Source organism: Pituophis catenifer, unplaced genomic scaffold (genome assembly GCF_029215685.1).
Source record: "Pituophis catenifer annectens isolate HBS135680 unplaced genomic scaffold, rPitCat1.0.hap2 SCAF_2, whole genome shotgun sequence".
Classification (NCBI taxonomy): Eukaryota; Metazoa; Chordata; class Lepidosauria; order Squamata; family Colubridae; genus Pituophis; species Pituophis catenifer.
In genome coordinates, this window is record NW_027256882.1 from 66788919 (window position 1) to 66813856 (window position 24938).

General features: G+C 37.7%; 1 protein-coding gene across 1 annotated transcript in view; it reads right to left on the reverse strand.

The window, feature by feature from the left end:
* The window catches only part of CUNH3orf20 (chromosome unknown C3orf20 homolog), a 65494-nt gene that overhangs the window by 19735 nt on the left and 20821 nt on the right, over positions 1-24938 (reverse strand). The window contains exons 9-13 of the mRNA XM_070934359.1: positions 21308-21428; positions 18908-19112; positions 14000-14312; positions 12251-12358; positions 1850-1992 (exon numbers count right to left, since the gene is read on the reverse strand). Coding sequence (XP_070790460.1) covers positions 1850-1992; positions 12251-12358; positions 14000-14312; positions 18908-19112; positions 21308-21428 — 890 coding nt within the window. The remainder of the gene's footprint in view (positions 1-1849; positions 1993-12250; positions 12359-13999; positions 14313-18907; positions 19113-21307; positions 21429-24938) is intronic.

Here is a 24938-nt window from a genome sequence, read left to right on the forward strand (position 1 = left end):
CCTTGTTGCCCTTTTTTAGTTCCTCTTTTATTTCCTTACCTATAAAATCTTTGTTACTTGACCACAGTGAGGAAAACTCTCTGGTTTTTCTTTCTTTCTCGGATACTTTTTATATTTCTAAGCTAAAGCTGCTGCCATTTCAATGTGATTTTGATAGATGAAAAAGTTAACTTGGATGTTAATTACATTGCAGGTGCTCATCAAGTTGGATCAAGGGAGCAAAGGAAGTTTCATTGGTATGAAAGAGAGTCTGAATGTGGGTGAGGGACACCTAAAATGCTGTCTCATCATCCTGACTGTATCTACATGGGGATGGTTGTGTGAAACTATCCTGCTCCATGAAAATAATAAGATAGCTGCGCTATTAGAGTGATATTATGGTAGTGAGGCAAGCACAAGACATTTTTAATCTCTGTTTTTGAAGGATGCCTTCCTCAGGAATGCACTGTTTCCATGGCTATGTTGACCCCACTAGGTTAAATTCTAATTGGGGGATGGGTGGGAGAAGAGATTGTGGAAGCTGGATAGGCAATTTCTCTCCCAACCAAGGGAAAATGGCAAGTCACTATATCCGGGGATTGGAGGGAGGGAAGCCAGCCTGCAGCAGATTTGCCAGGTTAAATAGGAGCAGATTACCTGTCCTTTTCTGCTTCTTCCCTAGACTCAGGGGCATCCATGGAGGTAAAATAAAAGTCAAAATGGTAGCTGCAACTGCAACTCTACCCCATATCCTTTGCTTTTCTCTCTCTTAGTCATACATAGTAGTGAGATATTAAAGAATCCGGGGCTGCGGCAGCTCACGTGGTAAGATGCTGAGCCTGCGTTCTGCTGAGGTCGGCAGCTTGGTGGCTCGATTCCCGTGAGTGAACAAACCACACAGGGACAGGAAAGGAGCCTTCCCCAATTGCCTACTGGCATTCAGGCATCCCGAGGGTAAAAGATAACACTGCCCAAAAAAATTCCTTTCACAGAGGCAGCCAGCCTTTTAAAGAATCGAATTGAATACTACTTTGGACAGGAAGGTTATAATCATTAGTACCCAAGAAAAAATGTGATGCAAATAATCTCTTACATTCCACGAGTGCTGAAAAGTTGTACGGCTGCTGGTGTAGCTGGTATAATTGGTGTAGTTGGAAAATAAGGATACAGGTTGTCTCATGGACTGTGCAACTTGCTTTTTACTTTTTATTTATTTATTTATTTGCATCTCGCCCTTATTATTTCTTACAAATAACTCAAGGTGGCGAACATCTTCCTCCTCCTATTTCCCCCACAACCAGAACCCTACAAAGTGAGCTGGGCTAAGAGAGAGTGACTGTTTCAAGATCACCCAGCTGGTTTTCATGGCAAAAGCAGGACTCACGGTCGTTTACTTTCTAGGCGGGTGCCTTAAACAATGTATATGAACATTGTTTCTGTACCATGTGACTATAAGAATGCAATTATTATTTCCTATGCCAAGGGGAAAGGTAGCCAGAGTAGATATAAAAAGTATAGGGAGAATCACCTCAAGAAGTCTTCTTGGAAAGAAGATTTGACAAAATTGTAAATTAGTTGATGCAAGAAGTAACAACAAGAATATTTTTATAAATTAAGTTCTGAATTTGTTCAGAGACCAATTTTTAAAACCAGTAACCATAACAAGAAAGAATATGCTATCAAATTATTACTACTGTTATCCCCCTCCTCCTCCTCTACTCCTGGTCACTCACCCGACAATGAGTTTATGGAATTTCATTCCTTTCACTGCAACACATTCTTGTCAAGTAATTGTTGTAAACATACATCTCAGCATGCTATTGCCTTCCCTCTCCCCATTCTTACTTTCCGCTTTAATTTTCTGTTTTACCTAAATTTGAAGCTCTGAGGCAGGAAGTGACCTCTTTTGCAGTCAAAGCAAACTTGGTTGATCTGTTTCATCAGGTCCTTCTTACTGTAGCTGTATCCGTTGAAAACACAGCTTCCAAAGAGCAGCTTCCCTCCGGCATACATCTGTTGACAAACAGACAGGAAAGAGAGGAACAAAAATGCTTTGCAACAACAACAACGAAAGAAATAAGGTTGAGTTTGAAGACTTGGACCAAATGGTTTCCTTTTCCTGTTTTGTATTGGAGCTTTAAATGTTTTCACTCAGACATAAAGGCCTCTGACAGCTATATGTGCACGCGTGCGCACACACACACAGTATTCCTTTACGTCATTTAATGCTACTAATGCTGAGTATTTTAAGACTACTTTAAATCTCATACAAGCTACATCAACATTCTCAAGAAATAAATTTGACTTTTATATTTTAAAATGATCTGTTCACTTCGCTAGTTAAAAGGGGGCATTGGTTTTATTTTATCAATTCAATCCTAATTGTGATTATTCAGAAACCAGCTCCATTTAGTTCAGTAACACTTACTTTCAGGCAAGGTTATGGGATTCAGTGAAACTATACAATGTCTGTTTTATGTAAGATGTGAAGTGTGGCTAGTAAAACAAATAGAGAGCCTGACTGTAAGCTTATATTTCAATACCAGACCAAGGATCAGTTGCTGATAGAGAACAGCTTTTCCACATGTCCTCTATTCTTAGTTTGCAAGCAACTGGACCAGTGGTGGGTTGCTCCTGGTTCGGTCTGGTTCTTGCGAACCAGTAGTAATGGCAGCGGGAGACTCCGGCCACCTGCCCGGATGTCATCATGGACGATCTGCACATATGCAGAAGCTTCTGTGCATGCACAGAAGTGCGTGCACGAGCGCTCCCATTGTGAACTGGTAGTAAAGGTACGTGGAACCCACCCCTGAACTGGACCAAATGGTGACTACTTGAAACTATTCTTTGAAAAGAGTTATCCTATTGTAGAAGATTGCTCTTTCAATTAATAGACGTATGCGGGCTGTACCAGGACCCTAGTCCTAAACCAGGGGTGTTACATGCAGTTGAAATACACAAATAGCAAGAAAGAGAGAGAGAGAGAGGGAGAGATAATTGGGATCCCATTAGAAGTTCTTATTACCATAGAGAGTTCAGTCTGTCTTGTCACCTGACCACTGTTGGTAGGATAAGAAAAAAACAAAACACCCCACTATGTTTTTTGTTCTACTGTTTTGATCCATCCTTGTTATCACATGTAATAGTACACTTCATATCTTGGACGTGTTGCTGAGATTTGGGATTCAGTAGAATCCATTGCTGATAGTCGTCCTGTCCTCTGGTCTTTTAAAAAAAATAGGGTTAGCCCCAACACTCTAAGCAGTATTGGGAACCTGAGTCTAGCTGACATAGTAATTTTCTACAATGCAGCATCTGTAACAAAATTCTGAGGTGTTGTGGGAAATTACAATGGTGGCACCAGGGAGAGCAGAATTCAAGTTGTACAGAGGGACACTTTGTCAAAGGAAATTTCCTGCCCTGTAGAGCAATATTTTACAGTAATTTATCAGAGAAATAATCATATATCCTAAAGAATGGCAATAGGCTCCTTTAATTGAAAAGGCAGCAAAAAGGACAATATTGATGAGTTATGGGGCATTGGACAAGCCTTATAGATGATTCTGATTGGGTAAAAGAAAGAGTTACATTGCAGCACAAAAAGACCTTTCAGGATTTCTTTTCCTGTGCAGAATCAGAATAATGTATGCCTGTCACTATCACATCCATGTCTGTTTACTTTGTCACTTGAATATCTGCATAATATGTGTATAATAAGTGCAATGCTACAAAATAGATAAAAACAATTGAAAAGAGTAGATAGTGAGGTAAATGGGGAGTTCAAAGAATGGGTGGGCATAAAATCAGAACAAAGGAGAAGGTAGAAAAGCCGATTGGCCAGGAAGGCATAAAACAGGGTGGTACACCTATTTGAATCATCATAATGAGGTGGAGAGTAGGAGGCATAAAGTGGGGAAAAGGATGGAGGTGCAGAAGGAAGGAGAGAAAAGTAGGAAACATTTGGGAAAACAAGGTGGAGAGCAGAGAGAAAGGGTTATATGAGTGAGGTTATAGGGGAACGTGTGGGGGGGGCGAGTATAAGGACACTCATTGGAAATGGATAACTGACAACCACTTGCTCACCTTGTTGATTTCACACAAGGAACAAAGAGTGCATTTTGCAGCCAAAGAACTTGGTTTTTCTCTGCTCACAACTCTCCCTCTTCAGAGAGCCAGCAGTTCCCTCTAGTGGGCTGCAGATATACAAATATTAAAGACAAATAGCTGCAAGGGTTGTCCCCCTCAAAAAAAAAATGTTATTAAAACTATGTTTGTTCAGGCAGCATTGAAAGTGTCAAAGGTAATTTCTATAATTTCTCCAGATTTCTGAAAAAATGATTTCATCCCTATTGCTAGTAAGATTTTACAATTTATTAATAATCAATAGCTCCCTGGAAAGTTTTCATCTGCTGGGATAAAGAAGTAAGATGATTAAGATCAAGTGAAGGAAGTTACATTTTCCTTTTCACAACTGATTCTGTCAGAGTTAAACTTCAACATTCTAAAGCACCATTTCTAAAATTCCGCAACATTAAGATGTGTGGACTTCAGCTCCTATAATTCTCCTAGCCAGCATGCTGGCTGACCTGTATTTGACATTCTTCAATGCTTCAATCTTGGGTAAATGGTTAGTCAAAACCAGCCTTCCCCAATCTGATGCCTTCAGCATCTGTCAGATTACAACTCTCACTGCTGTTAGCCATAGAAGTCAAGGAATAGCTATTTCCGGAAATGTATTGAGAACTTCAAGATAAAACAAATTGAAGTCTAACATCCTGAATGAATGAAATTGTGGTTCAAGAACGAATGGTATCGTTCTTGAAAAATCACGGAGAAGGGATGAAATTCTAGAGGATGGGAGGAAGGCGGTTACTCTATTTTTTAAGATAATCCAAGCCAGTGTGAATTGAGAAAATTGTAAAGCAGATAAAAAAAGCAATCATTATACAAATGTCTTGAAAACAATGTGAAGATTACTAGATGTTAGATTAGATTTATCAAGAATAAATCTTGCACTAAATTAATGTTGTGTCAATTTCTAACTGAGGAACTTTCTTAGTAGATTGTGGGAATAATAGCATTTTTCAAAATAGTGACATTCTGATTAATACACTACTTAAATGTGAATTCGGTGGCATGGCAATTCAATGGATAGAAGAGAATATCTGTAACTCAGAGTTGAACTGTGAAATTCTTTATCTTTTCTGAACTTGGTTTTTGCTTGCAGATGTTTCATTACCTAACTGAGTAATGCCATTAATGTGAAACACCAATATCATTTGGAATGCAACAGGGCTTCATCAGTCTTCGATTCTTCTATTAAATTAGGGCTGGGTACAATAGTGAAACTAATATCTTTGAACAATAAAATATACTGAAGATATTTCATCTGTGGACCTTATCCTGTCTGTCTCTTTCTTATTGGTTTCTTTTTTTAAAATTTTCCTTGACTTGAGATTTAATTGTAAAACTGTGAACTTACAGGAGTTATGATAAATAAATAAATAAATAAATAAATAAATAAATAAATAAATAAATAAATAAATAAATAAATAAATAAATGCAGGGTTTTTTTTCTTGCTATAGTGATAATCTATATTATATCAGCAGTCCCCAACTTTTGTGGTCTGACTGGGGAAGGAAGAGGGGAACTGGGCCATGTGAGTGGTGGGTCAGTGTGCACAGATAGTCCTTGTGCAAGTGGCAGGCTGGTGATATAAACAGGCCAGGATATCACAGTCTGCATGGTACATGGAAAAACAGACTGGCTCAGATGGGTAAAGTAATGAGACAACGGTGTACCCCTTATTTATTCAACCCTTATGCTCAGCTTAAGAGAAGCTTGATTGGAAGATGAGTGTAGTTTTAACACTCGAGGATGAAAAATCAATAACCTGTGCTATGCTGATAACACTACTGTGAAATGAAAATGTGCTGCTAACTCTGTAATGAAAGTTAAAGAGCATAGTGAAAAAATGGGACTGAATTTAAATATATAGAAGCCCAACTAATCTAAACAGATACAGCAATCAGCCTTAGAGTTGATAATGAGAATATTAAAGTGTTGAATAGCTTTTACCATTTACAGTTGACTATAAACAGTAAAGGAACCAGCAGTCAAGATATATGACACTTGATAAGATAGCAGTGAAGGCTTTGGAAAACATATTCAAACACCAGGATGTGGCCATACCTATGAAAATCAGAATCATGCAGATCATGGTATTCCCCATGACACTATATAGAAGTGAAAGCTGGCCTTGAAGAAGCAGGAGAGAAAATTATTAATGCTTTTGAACTTTGGTGTTGGATAATACCTGGACAGGTAAGGAAACAAATATATAATAGAAGAAATCACTCCAGAATTCTTACTCAAGGGATGTACGACCAGGATCAAGGTATCATATTTTGGAGACAGTAAGTGAAGATCTATAATAGCTTTTTGGAAAAGTCTATAAATCTGAGAAAGATGGAAGGACAAAAAAGAAGAGGACAACCAGCAACAAGGTAGATGAAGTCAATTACAATGGCAATGCCTACACTGTTAGAAGACCTGAAAGGACCAACTTGGAGAAAGATCATTCTAGAGAAAATATATCTATGTGATCCCTAACAGTTGACACTGACATGATGACACATAATCAAAGTTACTGTAGTCAACCTTTATGTGTTTGGATTTCACTCTTGAAAGCGTTTGAGGTGACATTTAGAGGAAGAAAAGGAAAACTGAAATGCCTGATTACCCCATAGGGAAATTATATTTTTATCTTATTGATTTATTTGTGCCAATAACATTGCTGGGCTCGCTTTATGATTATCAGAGGTGTAGGGTGGAATGATACAAGGAAGAAACTTAACTGTGGTTGGGGAATTGGCATATTTACCAAACTCTTTATTACTGAAAATATATCTCCACATTGTTTACATTCTTGGAAATTCTACTTTTATGTAAGGAGGTTGTAACTTTGTAACTCATATGTTAAAAGAATTTAACTATGATTTGGATTTAGCATTGTTTGGTATTAAGGATTTTTATGACATTAGCAGAAGGAAAATTCTAGAATTTATAATATGCATGTGTCCCTATGTGTTTAAATAATAAATAACTAAATTTTAATTCATGGAAAAGCACTTTAAACTTTCAGTCCAAAGCAATTTTAACTAGAAGCATCTCCTCAACACATTACTAGGAGTAATGTAAGCATGCAGGCTGTTAGTTAATTTTGCCCACTGTAGAAAGCTGAATTGTTCTTCTAAGTTTGAATGATTGCTATTGCTTGCTAGTGGCTATTCCAGCAGCCTGAACAGAAGACCCTGGGTTTCCATGGCTGAACAAGCAATCATTGGTTAACATCAAGGGACAGATGTCTTGACTTTTGCAAAATCAGCACTGATGAACCTTGTGTTTGCAGCTAACTTTGCTCAGTTCAGGATCATTTGAAAATCCCTTTGTGCAGCAGTTTTGCTCTCAAACCAGACACTGCATCATTATTTTGATCACCTTGTAGGATGCTTGTGTAGTTTTCAGCAGAATGATTTATTATTCTCTGAACATTAAAGTCCTGCTAGAGCCAGCAAGGCAACCTTTCATAAACTGGCTAGCTTGCTGGTATGCCTATTGATATATAGTGAACAGACAGAAATTAATTAATCTGCCATCATTAATTTGTTGCTTGTACTATGGTTGGCAATTGACTCTGTGTACCTAATCTATGGATCAAGACATTATCAGTAACTGCTTTTGCTATTTTTAAATTCAGGATGGACAAATTTAAGTTTGTCATACACTCTTGAAGTTTTTGAAGTGATTTTTTTCCCCCAGTTAATGCTAATTATAACCGTAAGCAATGGCTATATGTAATACTTTGAATAGGATTGGGCAGAATTCAGATTTGTTAGTTCTGTTTTGTTTTACATTAGGTTAACTTGTCAAGAGAACATAAAAAAGAAATAAATTAAGATTCCCAAAGCTTTGCATCCTTTCACAGACAAAACTACTCCAGGTACTCCCATGGTATTTTAATTTCAGCAGCACGTCCACTATTGTTGAACAACTGGGTGTTAGATGTCCTTGCTAATCTATGTCATATCCTAGCCTGGATTTTTCTCCACACACCTAAATGGCCATCTAAACATTTCATACATGCTATTTTCATATCAAGACCACACTCACAAGACAAGAATAGTCCTTCACTCTCACATTCTTTAGAAAGATAGATATTTTCACAAAAAAACGTGAAAGATAATATAGAACCTTGTGTTGCTAGCCTGACATCCAGTTAATATCCAGGTTATTAATTGTCCCTGTCATATACACTATTATGGCTGAAATTCCAAATGTTAACTATATTTACTTAAAAATCAAGACACTGTTGTGACCTAGGCTTACTGAGTCATTATAAGACACAATTAGTCCCAAATAAACCTATTTTATTGTAACAGCTGAGAATTACATTCATTCCCAGCTGAGTCCCAATTATTTGAAAAACAAGTCCTTTGGAAGAAGTCCTTCAGGATAATTATCAACATTTATTTTTTTTTTGACACCCTGTCAAAGGCCTTACTTGGCAAAGCTCCATGAAGTTCAGAACAGACAAGAGACAAGAGACGCGACTGGAAACAGAGTTAGCAACATTGCTTTCCTGCAAAAAGGCTCAAGTGCCTTTGTTTCTTTTTTAAGCCTTATGGGAGGGGCCAATCATCTCCTGGCCTTACTCCTTTTGCTTTAGCTGCTCTTGCCTTCTGGCAGCTCTGCACATGCGTGCACTACAAACAGGCTCCTCCTGTTCCTCTGCCTCTCTGCTGTCTGACTCTGGGGGCTCCGGAGTCCGCACATCACTCCCAGATGGCCCTGGCCCCATCTTTGCCTCTGACATAGAGCCCTCGTCTGGGCCTTCCCCAGACTCCAGGACTGGCCCATGTTCCTCCACAGCCTCCTCGCTGCCCGACTCCTCTGCCAGCTCCGCAGGCTGCTGGCAGACCACAACAGTCACTTATTTCAAAGAAGATATGCAAAGAAGGGGTCCTTGGTGCTCTCTGAGCTTGCTTGTTTTGCAGATGTTTCATTATCCTAACTAGGTAACATCAACAGTGCTAGTAAGGAGTGCTGTTTGCTGACGGTTTATATTCTGGTGATTTCTTGCTTGTCTGTGTGGGTGGGGCTGGTCTTGTAGAGAAATAAGGTGAACTCTTAAGCTGTTGCAGCTGAAAATTCAAGGTAATTAAAAGCTAACTAAATTAAATTGGGAAATGGGATTACGGGCATCTATGAAAAAGTTGAAAAATAATACTGTCAGTAGATATATAAAAGTAACCCGCCATGAAATTCTATAGAAGCAGATTTTTAAGGACTGGCAAAATGAACTGTAATGTGTATTGGACAGCAACTGTACTGAATGGATCCACTAGCATTTATTTTTCTTTTCTAGTAAAAAGTTCTTGCTAGAAAAAAAAAATGTGTTAAAAAAAAAAGCATAGAAAGCATAAATTTCTGAAAGCTGCTTTCAGAAAACGTATCTCGGGAGTGAAAAAAAATTGTAAGATTTTTAAAAATAAAACTAAAAAATGTGTTAAATTATGCATTAAAAAGTTAAGCTGCTAAAACTTATATTGAAAATCCTAAGTGTTAGGGAAAGTTACCCACTAAACTTCCATAGAGTAAACTGGATAAATGTGGATTTAAAAAGGAGCTGATAAATAATGACCTTCATAGGTCTAGATGTTATTTTTAAGTTAATCCTTACAATACTTAAATCTGAAAGTGAAATCCATCTGCACATTTCATAATTTGATAATTATGTTTCTTTCCAAATAAGTTTCTTTCTAAATAGGTGTGAAGTTTTTTGTTTTTGTTTTTTGCTAAAATAAACAGAAACAGATTAACAGAGTTGGAAGAGGCCTTGTAGGTCATCTAGTCCAACACCCCCCACCGCCCAAGCAGGAGACCCTATGCCATTTCTGACAGATGGCAGTCCAATCTCTTCTTGAAAGCCTCCAGTGATGAAGTTCCCACAATTTGTGAAGGCAAGCTGTTCCATTGGTTGATTGTTCTTGCTGTCGGAAAATTTCTCCTTATTTCTAGGTTGAATCTCTCATGGATGAGTTTCCATCCATTATTTCTTGTCTGGCCTTCGGGTGTCTTGGAAAATAGCTTGACCCTATGTAACAGTTCTTTCAAGGAACACAAACCCTTTCCTCATTTTCACAAATATCAGCTGTATTTTCCTCATAGCATTTCAAGACCAAGTGGAACCCAATAGCTTCTGATATGCTGAAAGGAAAATGCTGCTTCTACAGCAGCAGAATCCTTAGAAATGCTGAATATGTCCACCCAAGGCATTACCCTTCAGACTGAGGGATTCACAAGCAATAATAAAAAAAAAAGCAGTACTGAAACAGAAAAAGACTCTGTGTTTACTAGAAGTCTCTGTTTTATCTGAGTAGGCGCCTCTGTAAATGAACTCGAATAATGAATAACTCCCTTTATGTGTCAAAGACCCTAAAATAAGTTTAATGTACTCCAGGCATAACTAGAACCCTCTATTATTTAACACAATTGTGTGATTTTGGCATATGGCATGAAATTTGGGGCAGTGAATAGGATTCCAATCTCGGACATTCACTTACTGCATGTTTATATATATACATATGTGAAGAAGACCTTTTCTTGATGCTTCCATTTTCCTGTGGTTTAAACTGAGATCAGGATGTTAATTTCACAGATCAGGTAAATAGATTAAATCAGAAAGAGACTGAGAATTAAGTCTTTTCTTAAAAAGGAAATTAAATAACAGTCAAATATTTCACAATTTATCTGTGAATATTATTATAAACCTGGTTAAAAGTCTGTAGAAATTCTCAGTCATCCAGGTCATGGTTGTCCCAAAGGTGCTTTTTTAAGAGGCAACTGGACCTCCTTGTTTTTTCTTTTGAAAGACGTTTTGAAGACGTTTTGCTTCTCATCCAAGAAGCTTTTTGAGCTCTAAGATGGTTAGAGCTCTAAAAGCTGAAGAAGCTTCTTGGATGAGAGCAGTAGTGGGATTCAAATAATTTAACAACCGGTTCTCTGCCCTAATGATTTCTTCCAACAACCAGTTCACCAAGCTTCTCAGAAAGTTAACCGGTTCTCCTGAAGTGGTGCAAACTGGCTGAATCCCACCACTGGATGAGAGGCAAAACGTCTTCAAAAGAAAAAACAAGGAAGTCCAGTTGCCTCCTGAAAAAGCACCTTTGGGATAAAACTGGTTAATTAACAATCCTGTTGAATCAGTGAGGCAAATGTATCACCATATGGATTTTTTTTATTTATTTAATCACAAAAAAACATGAGCTCTCTAAATGTTAATTGCAACATCAGAGACATTTTGTTGAGATTTTGGAGTAAAATAATAAAGGGAAATTTCTTCATACCCACCAACCCCTTGCTCCCAAAATTATCTATGATTCGCCATGTGTTTTCTTTATAACAAAAGAAGTATTGCAGAATATTGTCAGAAATGCAATTAGAGTCTACCTCAGCAACAGGGTACAGCACCTGACTGATTTTGTCTAGATAAGAACTTGCAAGAGGTGAACCAGGATTGAGCCTGATTAGTACTTGCCCGATAGGATACCAGAAAACTAGACCAGGAAGTCTAAAAAAAAAAAATCCCAGAAGAATCCTTTCTTACCATTTAAGAAAGCAGTCAAGGTGCTGCTTGTTGCTATGAGCCTATACGGTAATAATGACAGTACAGCAGAATTATTTCTACGCCCTTGTTGCATCTGTGACATAACAGTCAGAAGCACAATTTATATAAGCCCAGACTCTATTAGCAAAAGCTTGGCCAGAAGGTCAGTCAATTAAGCATAGTAATATTACTTGCTCTGAGCTGCAATCTCAATCTTTGCTTCTTAAATCGAGCCTATGGCTCTCAAGAGTGGACAGGTTTGAAGCTATCTCTGCCACCTGTAAACATTGCTCACCTGGTTGATACAAGCCACCAGGAAGGGGACAAAGATCTAAGTTTAGAACATAAGAGTTTAAAGTTAAACAAATATCTTCGACTGTTTCTATCACTGTCCGTTAGCAGAATGCATGGTACTTTCTCAGTGTTTTGGACTCTCAACACTCATATCTCCTGATCAGCACATGCGGTTGTGGATTATAAAGTTATCTGGAAAGTACTGGGTTACGGAAAATTGCCTCAATGCATTATGAGGAAATAATTTCTGCAGGGTCAATGAAATGAAAAGGTCAATAGGCATTGCAAGAAACCTATCAGATACTTGCCACCACCATTCCAGGAACAACACCATGTTTCTGCACCAGAAGAGGAGGCGTTTTATTCAGTGGATTCTCTAGATCATATTTCAGGAAACGGTAGGAATCATGCTTGCTCTGGAAAGGCAGTAAATTATTATATCATTTTATGGAAATGTCCTGTGCGCTTGTCTCATAAACATTTTTTTTTCTCAAATGGAGAAACAATGCTTCACCATGCAGACAGGGTGAATTGGATATTGCTGAAGCTCTTTCTAATCACAGGTGGGAGACTTATTTTTCTGTCTGCAACACCTCAGTCAAAACTTGTCAGATTTACATTCTGGCTGTGTGCATGGTCACAAAACTGGTGGAAGTGGATAGTTTGTTAAACCCCAAGTCCATATGATAGACCAATGTCTGCATGTAGCTTTTATCTGCAGGTTGCATATTCCAACCAGACAGAAAAATCTCACAAGAAGACAAAAGCAGTATAGAAACTCACTTCACAGCCCCTCTATTTTTCTGTTATGGATACCGAATCCTTTTTTCTCTGTATTCCTATGTGAGAAATTAAGATGGTAGCTAAAACTGGTTGCCAGATCGAAAGGTAAAGCTATGGAAAAAAGAACCCAAAAACTAAAAACCAAAACATGAATACAATTAAAATCCCAGATAGCCCATCATTTTTCTTCTTAAAAAAAACAGAAGCTGAGATCAGACGTCTGAAATAAACATAAAGGGTAACTGGAGATAACTATCTCATTTGCCCTTAAAATATAATCTTTTTGTTATGTTAATATATGTTAAGAGGATGGTGAAATTCTCTGAAGAGACATCTATAACTGTTTAATGATTATCACAGCTAAATTAACTTTGATATTCAGAACAAATATAAACCCCAAGTTCCTGAGTTCAAACAAGAGTCAGTAAAATGGCCACTGTTGGGAAAAAAAATGGTAGAGAAGATTATTCTTGCCTTGATCTGCTAAGGCAATTTTACTTTAATTAACAGTGATAACAGATATTTATAATATATAATTTACGACAAATCCCACCAATTCGTTTTGTGGGGGGAAAAAAACAGATGAGAAAATGGATTCAGCTGAGAGGTGTATATTACCTTTTTCATAATCTGACAGCTAATCAGGTTTTTGTGAATAAATTATGGAAATAAAATAAAATTCTGTGATATAGTTATCTTTCATAATTTACAATGCAATATTATGAACATTTATTTCAAGATAATTTCTGTCATGGCTATTCGGGCTTATTGTTAAAATCTGGTTTATACTGTGTATGTAGTAAACAGCTAATCCTTTCATTTATTTATTTTTTACTTTATTGTCCACACACATGGCCTCAATTTGGGTTGAAACCATTATAATTCAGATTGGAGAGACTTCTTTGTCACATTTATTTTATTTCTGAATCTTTTTCCTCCTCCCACTGTCCATTTTATAGGAGTTAAAAGGGGGGGGAAATTCTCTACTAACGAATGACTCTTGCTTCAGGTTCGTGTCCCAGGTATCAATAGCACAAATCATGTGAAGTTGATTAAATAAATAAATAAATAAATAAATAGGCTGCTTTTAATTCTTTTCTGAATCACAAAATAATAGCCTGAGCCAAATTCTGTGGCCAGTGAACTCCCTTATTGGCATGTTGACTGTTACATTACTACTTCAACTCCATAAAATAGAAACAGTGATTATCTAGCTAAGAAGAATGAACCTGCTTTGGGAAAATCCATGTATAAAGCATCAACATTTAGTTTACCTGAATACAAGGTGAGGGACGGCCATGCTGCATCTTTATGTACAGCTGTTCAACAGACCACTCAAAGAAAGGAGAGTAGGAATGCTTTTGCGGTGACAACACACATATCACAATGACTTGTTGAGGGTCTCTTGGGGCAGTGATGAACTTTTCAAATTCCAAGTCCGTAATTAATGGGATTTTTACTACACATTTGCAACCTAAACCATCATTAGTTTTGGTCAAAACTTTGCGGAGCACAATTGGACAGTCCATAGGAAAAATTGCCCAGGGTTCAGGGGTAGGGCTTACATCTGGGATCTCTTCTTTGGCTCTGTGTGAAGCAGGTGAAGAGTTTAGAAAGAAAAGAATGAGAAAAAAGAAATGGAAAATTAAACAGGTAGGTAATATTTGAAACACAAGACCTGGAAAGCATTCATGTTAGTGCTGTGTACATTTTTCAATACACTTTGAATTCTCTATTCAAAGTATTAATCTGTATTAGAGGTACATTTGGAACACAATAAATGAAAAGCAGATGGTATCTGGACTCTACTCAAATCTTACCTGGACCCTGATTATTTTAACTTCAAATCAGACCCCCCCACACACACCCCACCCCATACTGGCATTAAGACATCTACCATTCTCATTACCTCTTCTGGTATTTTCTTTACAATGATTATCTAGTTAAGCAGGATTGTGCAATGCTATACAGTCAAGTGGGAATTATAACACAACAAATGGACATTGAAGCTTATATAGAGAAGATACTGTAGAACGGGTGCATTTGTTCTACCTTAATAATTAGGAAAAAGATTAGGGAAAGAATCAGGAGAAAGAATCCTGCCATTTCACAAAATAGCTGTATAAAACTAGCTTTGCTACAATGATTGTTTCGGTGTACAAGTTTTAGATTTAGATTTAGATTTTATTGAACTTCTATACCGCCCTTCTCCCAAAGGACTCAGGGCGATGTACAGCCATATTAAAACACTTATAAACCACAACATTTAAGAACAATTTAAAAACAAATATATAAAATTTGACCCACAAAATTAAAAACTAACAAACACCCAATTTAAAAATTCCTATTAGGCCAGCCCGGCTTGTTGGAATAAAAGAGTCTTCAGGGTACTGCGAAAGGTACGCAGGTCGGGGATCATACGAACCTCTAGGGCAACTTCTCTGGTGCCCCCACAGAGAAGGGTCTCCCCCTGGGTGTCGCCAGTCGACATTGTTTGGCCAACGGCACCCTGAGGAGCCCCTCTCTGTGGGAGCGTATTGACCGGTGGAAGGCTATCGGCGGCAGCAGGCGATCTTGTATATACCCCGGTCCTAAGCCATGGAGCGCTTTAAAGGTGGTAACCAACACCTTGAATTGCCCCCGGAAGGCCACCGAGAGCCAGTGCAGCTCGCGCAGGAGAGGCGTTACATGGGTGCACCATGTTGCCTCCATAATCACCCGCGCGGCCGCATTCTGGACCAGTTGGAGCCTCCGAGTGCTCTTCAAGGGGAGCCCCATGTAGAGACCGTTACAGTAGTCTTGACTTATGACTAATCAAAATTATAACAGACTTCCCCAGGGATACTTACTCTATGACCTAGATTTGAGGTTCTGATGGCCAACCCCCCCTGTTCCATGGTCACATGATCGCATTTTGAGTGCTTGGCAACCTGTCTCCATTTACAGTCATTTGCCGCACCTTCCAGTCACACAACCACAATTTACAATGGGTTTTTTGGTCAGAAACCAGAGTTTACTTTCAGTTTCTGGCAAAAAAAAACCACCCATTGGAAACAATGGATTCCTTAATAATAAATTCACTTCATGACTGCTACAAAATAAGGCATAAAATTGGCCATGGCCATGTGGTAACTTCCTTAATGACCGGCATGAATCTTGACCATAATTCCAGGCTCAATTATGGTAGTAAATTGAGAACTACCTGTATTATAATGGAGGGTTGTCTTTGAAAATAGACCGAAAAATATCAGTGAGTCCAGACTCAGTCAATCAAATTTCTTTTCTATTGGAATCAAATTTCAGGTTATTAAATAGCTAGGACTACTGAATACGATATGAGCATATGCAATCCATATTTTCCATATGAACTTGCTGCCAAACTGTTTCCATTCTAAATTCAAAATGCTGGTATTAATGTTTCAAGCCCTAAATGGTTGGACTTGTTTCCTTTGAAGTAATTCTTCCTTCTACAATAACTTTGGAAATTTTCTTTGATGGCCATATTGAATGAGTGCAGCCATGTCTGACAGACAAGGCCTTCTCTGTCTTTGAAATATTCTGCCCAGAGAATCAACATCAGACAAAGCTTTCCCTTTTCCTGATATTTTTTAATATTAAGCTATTTTAGAGGTTTTTAAAAATTGCTTTACTTTTATCAGTGCTTGTGTTGCTCATATTTTATATACTAGCCTTATTACTTTTCGGAATCTAATATAGACCCCAAGCAGTTATAAAATGATTGGATATAAAAATAGTTCCACCACTCACTAATCCAAATCAAATTTTATAGTGATAATTATCAGCGATAGGTAATGGATAGATCATATTATGTTTAAGTTTTCACTATGGGTTTATTTTTATAGTATTAAATTATTTTAACCATCCAGGGGATATTTATTATAAAGTGTAGCATAAAACATATTGTCCTTCAATCATACCAGCCCAGTAATTACAAAAATGGTCATAGCTAAAAAACAAATCTGATGCACTTACTGAGAGACACATATGCATGTAAACTAAAAGCTACTACATTAAAGCAATATTTTTGAACTGTCAGGCAGCTTTTGGGCTAACAAACGGGCAATAAAAGTTATATAAGGCATTTTTAGGGAGAAAATGCCCTATAACTAGGGTGCCATTAGTGAAAAGCTGCCTGAAAGCTTGCTGAAACCCAGAAGACAACAACACCCACAACAGATTCACTCTTATCCAATCTTATTTTAAGCCATATCTCTGCCTATTACTTATTCCAGTCATTTAATACATTTTTTTTTCAAAAAGCTTCTCCCCCCCCCCACCTGAGAGTTACTCTTAGGAGTAATTTATTTGGGACTGCTTGCCAATGAACAATGAGGCCAAAGCCAAACTGAATGGGCCCACTTTTTATTTTTCTGGACACTCTCTTTTCTGTCTTTCCATTTTTAACTCAATGTGAGAAGCTGCCAGAGAAAAGGCAGATGACTCTAAATTAATTAAGAGCAGTGATGGCTCAGTGGTTAGAATGCAGTACTGCAGCCTATTTCAGCTGATTGCCGGCTGCTTGCAATTTGCCAATTCCAATCTCACCAGGCTCAAGGTTGACTCAGCCTTCCGTCCTTCTGAGGTCAGTAAAATGAGGACCCAGATTGTTGGGGGCGATATGCTGACACTGTAAACCGCTTAGAGAGGGCTGTAAAGCACTGTGAAGCGGTATATAAGTCTAAGTGCTATTGCAATTAATGCCTTGTAGTAAAGCTCAAGGGTTGTATGTGGTCCTATGTCTATAAACTGTATATTCCTGAAATAGTTTGTAAAATTCTACACTAGTGTTTGTAGTTTCTTTTGATTTTCACTGATCTGATCTATCTAATTTGGAGTTCTTATCCTATTTTGAATTTGTCTGCTTATACATCACAAGCTTAAGACCAGTCTAAGATATGTTGCTGTTCTCAATTGTTGCTTCAAAGGATAAAAAGATATCCTTTTCCCATAACATATATAATCAGATCAGAATTGGAAGATTTCTTCAATGTCCAGTGAATAGATAACATTTCCCACTACACTATGTGGCAGCACGCTGGCTTAGAGGAGGTGATATAGAAATGACACATCTGTCCTTCAGCATCTCACCATCATTTTGCAATTCAATGGCATTAACATCAATATGAGTAAAGCAAAATATATATGGCTCGATCTATCTGTCTATATGCCAGCTTGCTCAGAATGTTTTCCAAGTAGTGTCACTTAGGAAACATGGAAAGAAATGAAAAGGAGGATCAGCAGGAAGGATGGACCCAATTACAGTGAGAATGCGTACACTATTGGAAGGTCTGAAAGATCAGGTTGATGACAGATCTCCTTGCAGAAAATCTACAGTATCTATGTGGCTTCTATAATTCAACACCAACTTGATGGTACATAATCAATACAAGTTAGGTGCAGAAATAAATAAAACAGCAAGCCACAGGCCCAAAGTAAGCAAGCACAGTCACCATTGGTATGTCTTCTGAGGAGCATGAAAAGCACCAGAAGTCCAAAAGGCACCTCTGAGACATCTTTAGTAACATCTGCAGGATCCAGCACTTTTGTCAATGTGACAAAAGCAGCCTCTCACCATTGCAGTACAAACTTGACCCCCTTTGTACATGCCTGCCACATCAAGACACAGGTACAAAAGGGATTTTTGCTTCATGATGCTTCTTGTATCATATGGTACTGTACTTGTATCATTAAGAGCCTTGGTGGTGCAGCGGACTAAATGCTGTTAAAGTTGCACTTAGTTGCCAGCTGCCTGCAATTACTGCGAGTTCAATTCTCACCAGGCTCAAGATTGACTCAGCCTTCCATCCTTCTGAGGTAGGTAAAATGAGGACCCGGTTTGTGGGGGCAATAAGCTGACTTTGTATAAAATAAAACACCACTTGGGGGGGCCAAAAAGCCCTACTAAGCAGGTATATACAAAAGTATGAAGGCTATTGCTTAATGCATTGTAAGCCACCCTGAGTCTCCGGAGAAGGGTGGCATATAAATCGAACTAATAAATAAATAAATAATAAATAAATAAATTTGGCCCTCCTCACCCTCTCAATTAGCCTTTTTTGACTGACTCCAATGTTTCTATTTTACAAGGAGCATATTGTTATCCCACCTATTTAATCTTGTTTTTCAGAGAATTCCCTCCTCCAAAAGATTGTCCCACTTACCGTGAGGGAGGCCTAAATTTTCTCTTAAGTGGGTGATAACTGGGTAAGCTTGTTGGCCTGACAGCTCGTTTCTCTTTTGGTTTTGAAACTGAAGCCATAGCTTCTTCTCTTAGCTTTCGATCCCAGGTCTGTAGTGGCGATTCCGCTTTTTTACACTTCACGGGTTTTGTACGAAACTCAGGTGGATAGTCTATGCAGCATATTCCTGTCAATCAACAGATTATCAAGCAGATTATCAAGATTATAACATATTTTTAAAATTATTGTAAAGGTAATAACAATGGTAGCAATAATGATCCATTACTTTTTACAGATATACAGGGTAGTATAGAAGTTAGTAAAAGTAAATAATCCTTTGGATTTTATTAGCCCAAAAGATTGTTCTTTTAAAAGTCCTTCTTGGGCTTTCAAAGAATTTGGTTGTGCTTTCTCTGATCCAAACTCATCTGGGCAAATAGTTAAATACCATATTTTCCTAGCTATCTGAATACAGAGAAGCTAATTTTATATAAATGTCTTCTGGGATATATACCTGTACATAACAATATATACCTATACATAAAATGCTACACGTATATGTTACATATCTAACACACACATATGTAACACACACACACACACACACATATATATATATATGAGTCTACTGATCGAGTTGCAGACTGCCATGCTTGTGACACAAGGATGCCAGTCACTGCATATACTAAGTGAATGTCAATCTGTCTCTAGTCTAATGCTATATACAACAATTCTTACTAAATTGATGCCTTCCATATGACCATATAGGATAGAGATTATGCATCTTGGATTTCAATCATATAAGGCAGGGGTCTCCAAACCTTGGTCCATGGACCACCAGTACTAATCTGTGGCCCAATGGAACTGGGTCGTGCAAGAGGCAGGTGAGCGTGTGAAGCTTCATTTGCTCATGCACGGGATTAGATTGCTTGTGCAAAACCATCCTCTTCCCTCCATCACCACCACTGCTGGTCTGTGGAGCCAGAAAGTTTGGGGATCATTGATACAGTATAAGGGACAACTAATAAAGAAATACTGGTCTATATTGAGAAGTAATAGCTTTAGGACTTTTTGAGTCATACCAAGAAATGCTAAGGAATGATTTTAGACTTTAGATTTGTATGTCAATCTACTCTCTAACATTGAACTGTGGTCCCTCCCAAATAGCAAAGAATACTTTCGAGTACAAAGGATGTTCGTATATCAGATATTTGCAAAAACTCCTTAAAACAATGATGTTTTTCTGGGATAATCTGGGAGGTGGTTTAAGGAGTTGCAGGAAGGTTCACCATCATGTGTACACTCAAGATGTACCTTATATAAGATGCATTTCTAATTTTTCACAAATATTATTTCTAGGTATTTCTAAATATGCCTACAACTCAGTGGTTGGATTCAAAATTTTTTACTACTGGTTCTGTGGGCGTGACTTGGTGGGCGTGGCATAGCTTGGTTTGGCTTGGTGGGCATGACAGGGGAAGGATACTGTAAAATCTCCGTTCCCACCCCACTCCAGGGGAAGGATACTGTAAAATCTCCATTTCCTCCCGATCAGCTGGGACTCAGGAGGCAGAGAATAGATGGGGGCAGGGCCAGTCAGAGGTGGTATTTACCGGTTCTCCAAACTACTCAAAATTTCTGCTACCGGTTCTCCAGAACTGGTCAGAACCTGCTGAAACCCACCTCTGCTACAACTGTCTTGTTATCAAAGTTATAACAATTACATAAGCAAGACTTCTACTGTTCTTGCCAGAAAGTTCTGAGAGGCAATGCCTCCTATCTCTCAAGACAAATATCTTAGCAAGATGGAATCTATCTTGTCCATTGGATAAAGAAGCTACAGATGTATGTTATCTATCATCCATATGAGAAAGAACATTAACATCTCATCTAGTATTCTTTTTTTCCCCTTTCCTTCCTTACAATGCCTATTTATATTCTATGTGAAAACTAGGGCTGTCCTACAATTAATGTTTAGAAGCCTTTTCCAGCTGAAGGAGGAGGACTACAAAAATATCTACTTTTGTAGTCCTCCTTCCTGCAGCAACAACTACGAACGTTATACGAACAATTCAAGCACAAAACCCAGAAGGAATCGGTTTAGTAATTCTCAATGTTACTTCAGATAAACAGTTTGGAATGCAGGATTTGACCACTGGTCATATTTCTCTGTGTCATTTTATCATTTCTGAAATTTTTGAAATTCTGAAAATTAAGACAATGTCATATTCGTACCATTATTCATTTCATTTCAAATTTAAATTTTATCACCACTCTGTTATTATGAAGGAGAGGGTATATATTTGTATGAGACAGCACATGACTATACACATTAATTAATAAAGCAGTGTGAATTTCATAAACTCAGCATAATGACAATACCTGAAATCATCAAAACACTGTTTATAAATTGTTTTATAGTTTTCTCAAACCTCTTCTTAATGTCAATAAGGCTTCTTCTCCAATGTTCTTTCTCATCAGCTTCAATGCTTTTTAAAGTCAACTTTGGAAAGGAAAAAGGGACATGAGAATTATTTTATAAAAATACTGCATTATGGCATCTGGAAATCTAAGTAGCCATCATGTACAATAGCAGAATCCAGTGACTTTTCAGACCAAGGATTAGATTTCATTTATTTTTTCTTAGCTATGACATCATATGTGGTAAGACCCAGCCAAGAAAAGAAAAGAGCAGTGCAGCGCAGCGCAGCGCAGCGCAGCGCAGAGAAGAGAAGAGAAGAGAAAAGTCAATTACGTTAATAAGAACATATTACTAAGAAAATATTGCAAGAGTATCTCCCTCCAAAAACAATTAAGCCTTAGATTTTTATTATATTCTTAATAAAACCTACACTTTAAGAGAGCGGAAATAAGTGAAATATTATTAAGATAGGTTAGTGGACAAAACCATTATGTGGGGGTTCTCCAGGTTCAACCTCCGGAATGACCAGTTAAAAATATAAAATAGAATAGAATGGAATGGAATGGAATGGAATGGAATGGAATAGAATAGAATAGAATAGAATAGAATAGAATAGAATAGAATAGAATAGAATAGAATAGAATAGAATAGAATAGAATAGAATAGAATAGAATAGAATTTTTTATTGGCCAAGTGTGATTGGACACATAACCTAATCTTGCGTAGCTTCTTCTCTGGTAATGTTGTACTACTAACTAGAGCATACAAAACATTTGCTAGACCAATTCTTGAATACAGCTCATCTGTCCGGAACCCGCACTGCATATCGGACATAAATACAATCGAGATATTTTACGAGAAGAGTCCTCCATTCCTCTAACCGCAATAAAATACTTTATGCCACCAGACTTCAAATTTTGGGCTTAGACAACTTAGAACTACGCCGACTACAGTCTGACCTAAGCATAATACATAAAATTATCTGCCACAATGTACTTCCTGTCAATGACTACTTCAGCTTCAACCACAACAATACACCAGCAAATAAAAGATACAAATTCAAGGTAAACCGTTCCAAACTTGATTGCAGAAAATATGACTTCAGTAACAGAGTGGTCAATGCCTGGAATGCACTACCTGACTCTGCAGTTTCTTCCCCAAACCCCCAAAATCTTAACCTTAAACTGTCTACTGTTGACCTCCCCGCATTCCAAAGAGGTCTGTAAGGGGTGTGCATAAGTGCACCAGCGTGCCTACCATCCCTGTCCTAATATTCCTTTTTACTTACTCTTTTCATGTATTCAAATTATGTTTATACTTTTACCTGTTATCTTATATATGCCTGACAAATAAACTTATGACAAGGAGAGCATACGCTCTCAATGTACATAAAAGAAAAGATACGTTCATCAAGAATCATAAAGTACAACACTTAATGATAGTCATAGGGTACAAATAAGCAATCAGGAAACAATCAATATCAATATAAATCATAAGGATACAAGCAACAAAATTACAGTCACATAGTCATAAGTGGAAGGAGATGGGTAGATGAGAAGATTAATAGTAGTGCAGACTTAGTAAATAGTTTGACAGTGTTGAGGGAATTATTTGTTTAGCAGAGTGATGGTATTGAGTATTGAGCACCATGTAAGAAATAAGACCTCAGATAAACCACTGCTTATCAGATTTAGCAATGAATGTTACCAGAACTGAAATCTCATAGTCATTCTGCTCATTCTGAGACATGGCATGATAGAGAATTGCCAGTAATAGCAGTAGCACTTAGACTTATATACCACTTCACAGAGCTTTACAGCCCTCTCTAAGTGGTTTACAGAATCAGCATATTGCCCCCAACAATCTGGGTTTTCATTTTACCCACCTCGGAAAGATGGAAGGCTGAGTCAACCTTGAGCCTGGTGAGATTTGAACTGCCAAATTGCAGGCAGCCAGCAGAAGTAGCCTACAGTACTGCATTCTAACCAATGCGCCACCACGGCTCTTTAGTAATACTATTAATTGATCATTAAAAGACTCAGTTTACTTTCCATATAGATCCGAAGTTATCTCTGTAATTCCTGGTGCTGGAGTAAAATAAATAATTCTGTGCTAGAAGGAGCATAAAAGAGTCTTGCCTATTTTGTGCAATAGATCTGTGACCAACAATAGCAAAAGAGCTGTTATTCAGCTGTCACACTGAACAAAAAGACATCTGTTCTGAAATCCTTCTTATTGGGTTTTAAAAAAAATCACCTTTATTTAGATTCTTCAAAAAACAAAACCTTATAAAATTGTGTGCTTCAGCTACAAGCTGTCTAGTATAGGAATGGGGAACATTCTCTTTTTTTAATAGCAGCTTGCTTGATAGCAGCGTTTTCCTTCTGCTGAAAAGGTGTACATGTTTGGAGGGTCGAGACCAGGGGTGACATGCTACCAGTTCAGGCCAGTTCTTCCAAACCGGTAGTAAAAAGTGCTATTAGTTTGCCGAACCAGTAGTAAAAAAAAATCTAAAAAAAAAAGTTCTGACAATCAGCTGAGTGACATGTGATCGTTGGAACTTTTTTTAAAAAAATTTTTTAAGCATTTTTTTACTACCAGTTCGGGAAAATAGGAAGTAAAAAAATGCTTTAAAAAAGTTTTTAAAAGCCTTGGACGATCACATGGCACACTGTGATCATCTGAGCCTTTTTTTTTTTACTTTTTCAAAGCATTTTTTTACTACCTATTCGCCCGAACCGGCAGTAAAAAATGCTTTTAAAAAATAAAAAAAAAGGTTCTGAAGATCACAACTGCGCCGCGCGATCTTGGGAACCTTTTTTAAAAAACTTTTTAAAAGAATTTTTTACTACCTATTCGGCCAAACCGGTAGTAAAAAATGCTTTTAAAAAGTAAAAAAAGGTTCCCAAGATCACGCGCCACAGCTGATTCCCCTCCTTGCTATTCTACTTACGTTCCCAAGCCTCCTTTTGGCATGTACTACCCAGCACACATGTAGTGCGAACTGCGTAAGCGCACCCAGTAACAAACCGGTTCAGATTTCACCACTGGTCGGGACCAATTTTCAAGGAGAAAAGTCTCTCATCTTTTCTCCTTGAAAATAAACATCCCACACCTTTTCTTTCACTCTAATTTTTAGCAAGGAACAAGAGAGAGGATTGGAAGATAGCAAGAATGAAGAAAAAAAATGGAATGAGTGATTGTATCTCATATTTACACATTTCGCATATAAAAGCACCTTTTTAAAACACAGATATGGCCAGATCCATGTGTTCAAAATGCTCTTCTCTCCACCCCTGAGCGTATAAATCTTTTGAAAGCGCCAGTCCTGCTGGATTTCCCACTTTCAGAGCATTCCTGAACTGTCTTGAAAGGGCAGTTGAAGTGCTCGAAATTGCCAGATACAACATGGGGCCACTTACATACATACATACATACATTGCATACGTGAGGATTTCATCTTCAAACCATTTTTCATTTCCTTAATGCTTGGACCCATAGGTTTTCTTTGTTTCTGCTTAACAAAAGCCATTTAAAATGTATGTTTTTGCAGTGTGTCTGTTTGCATGTCTGGGTGGGGGATAAATATAA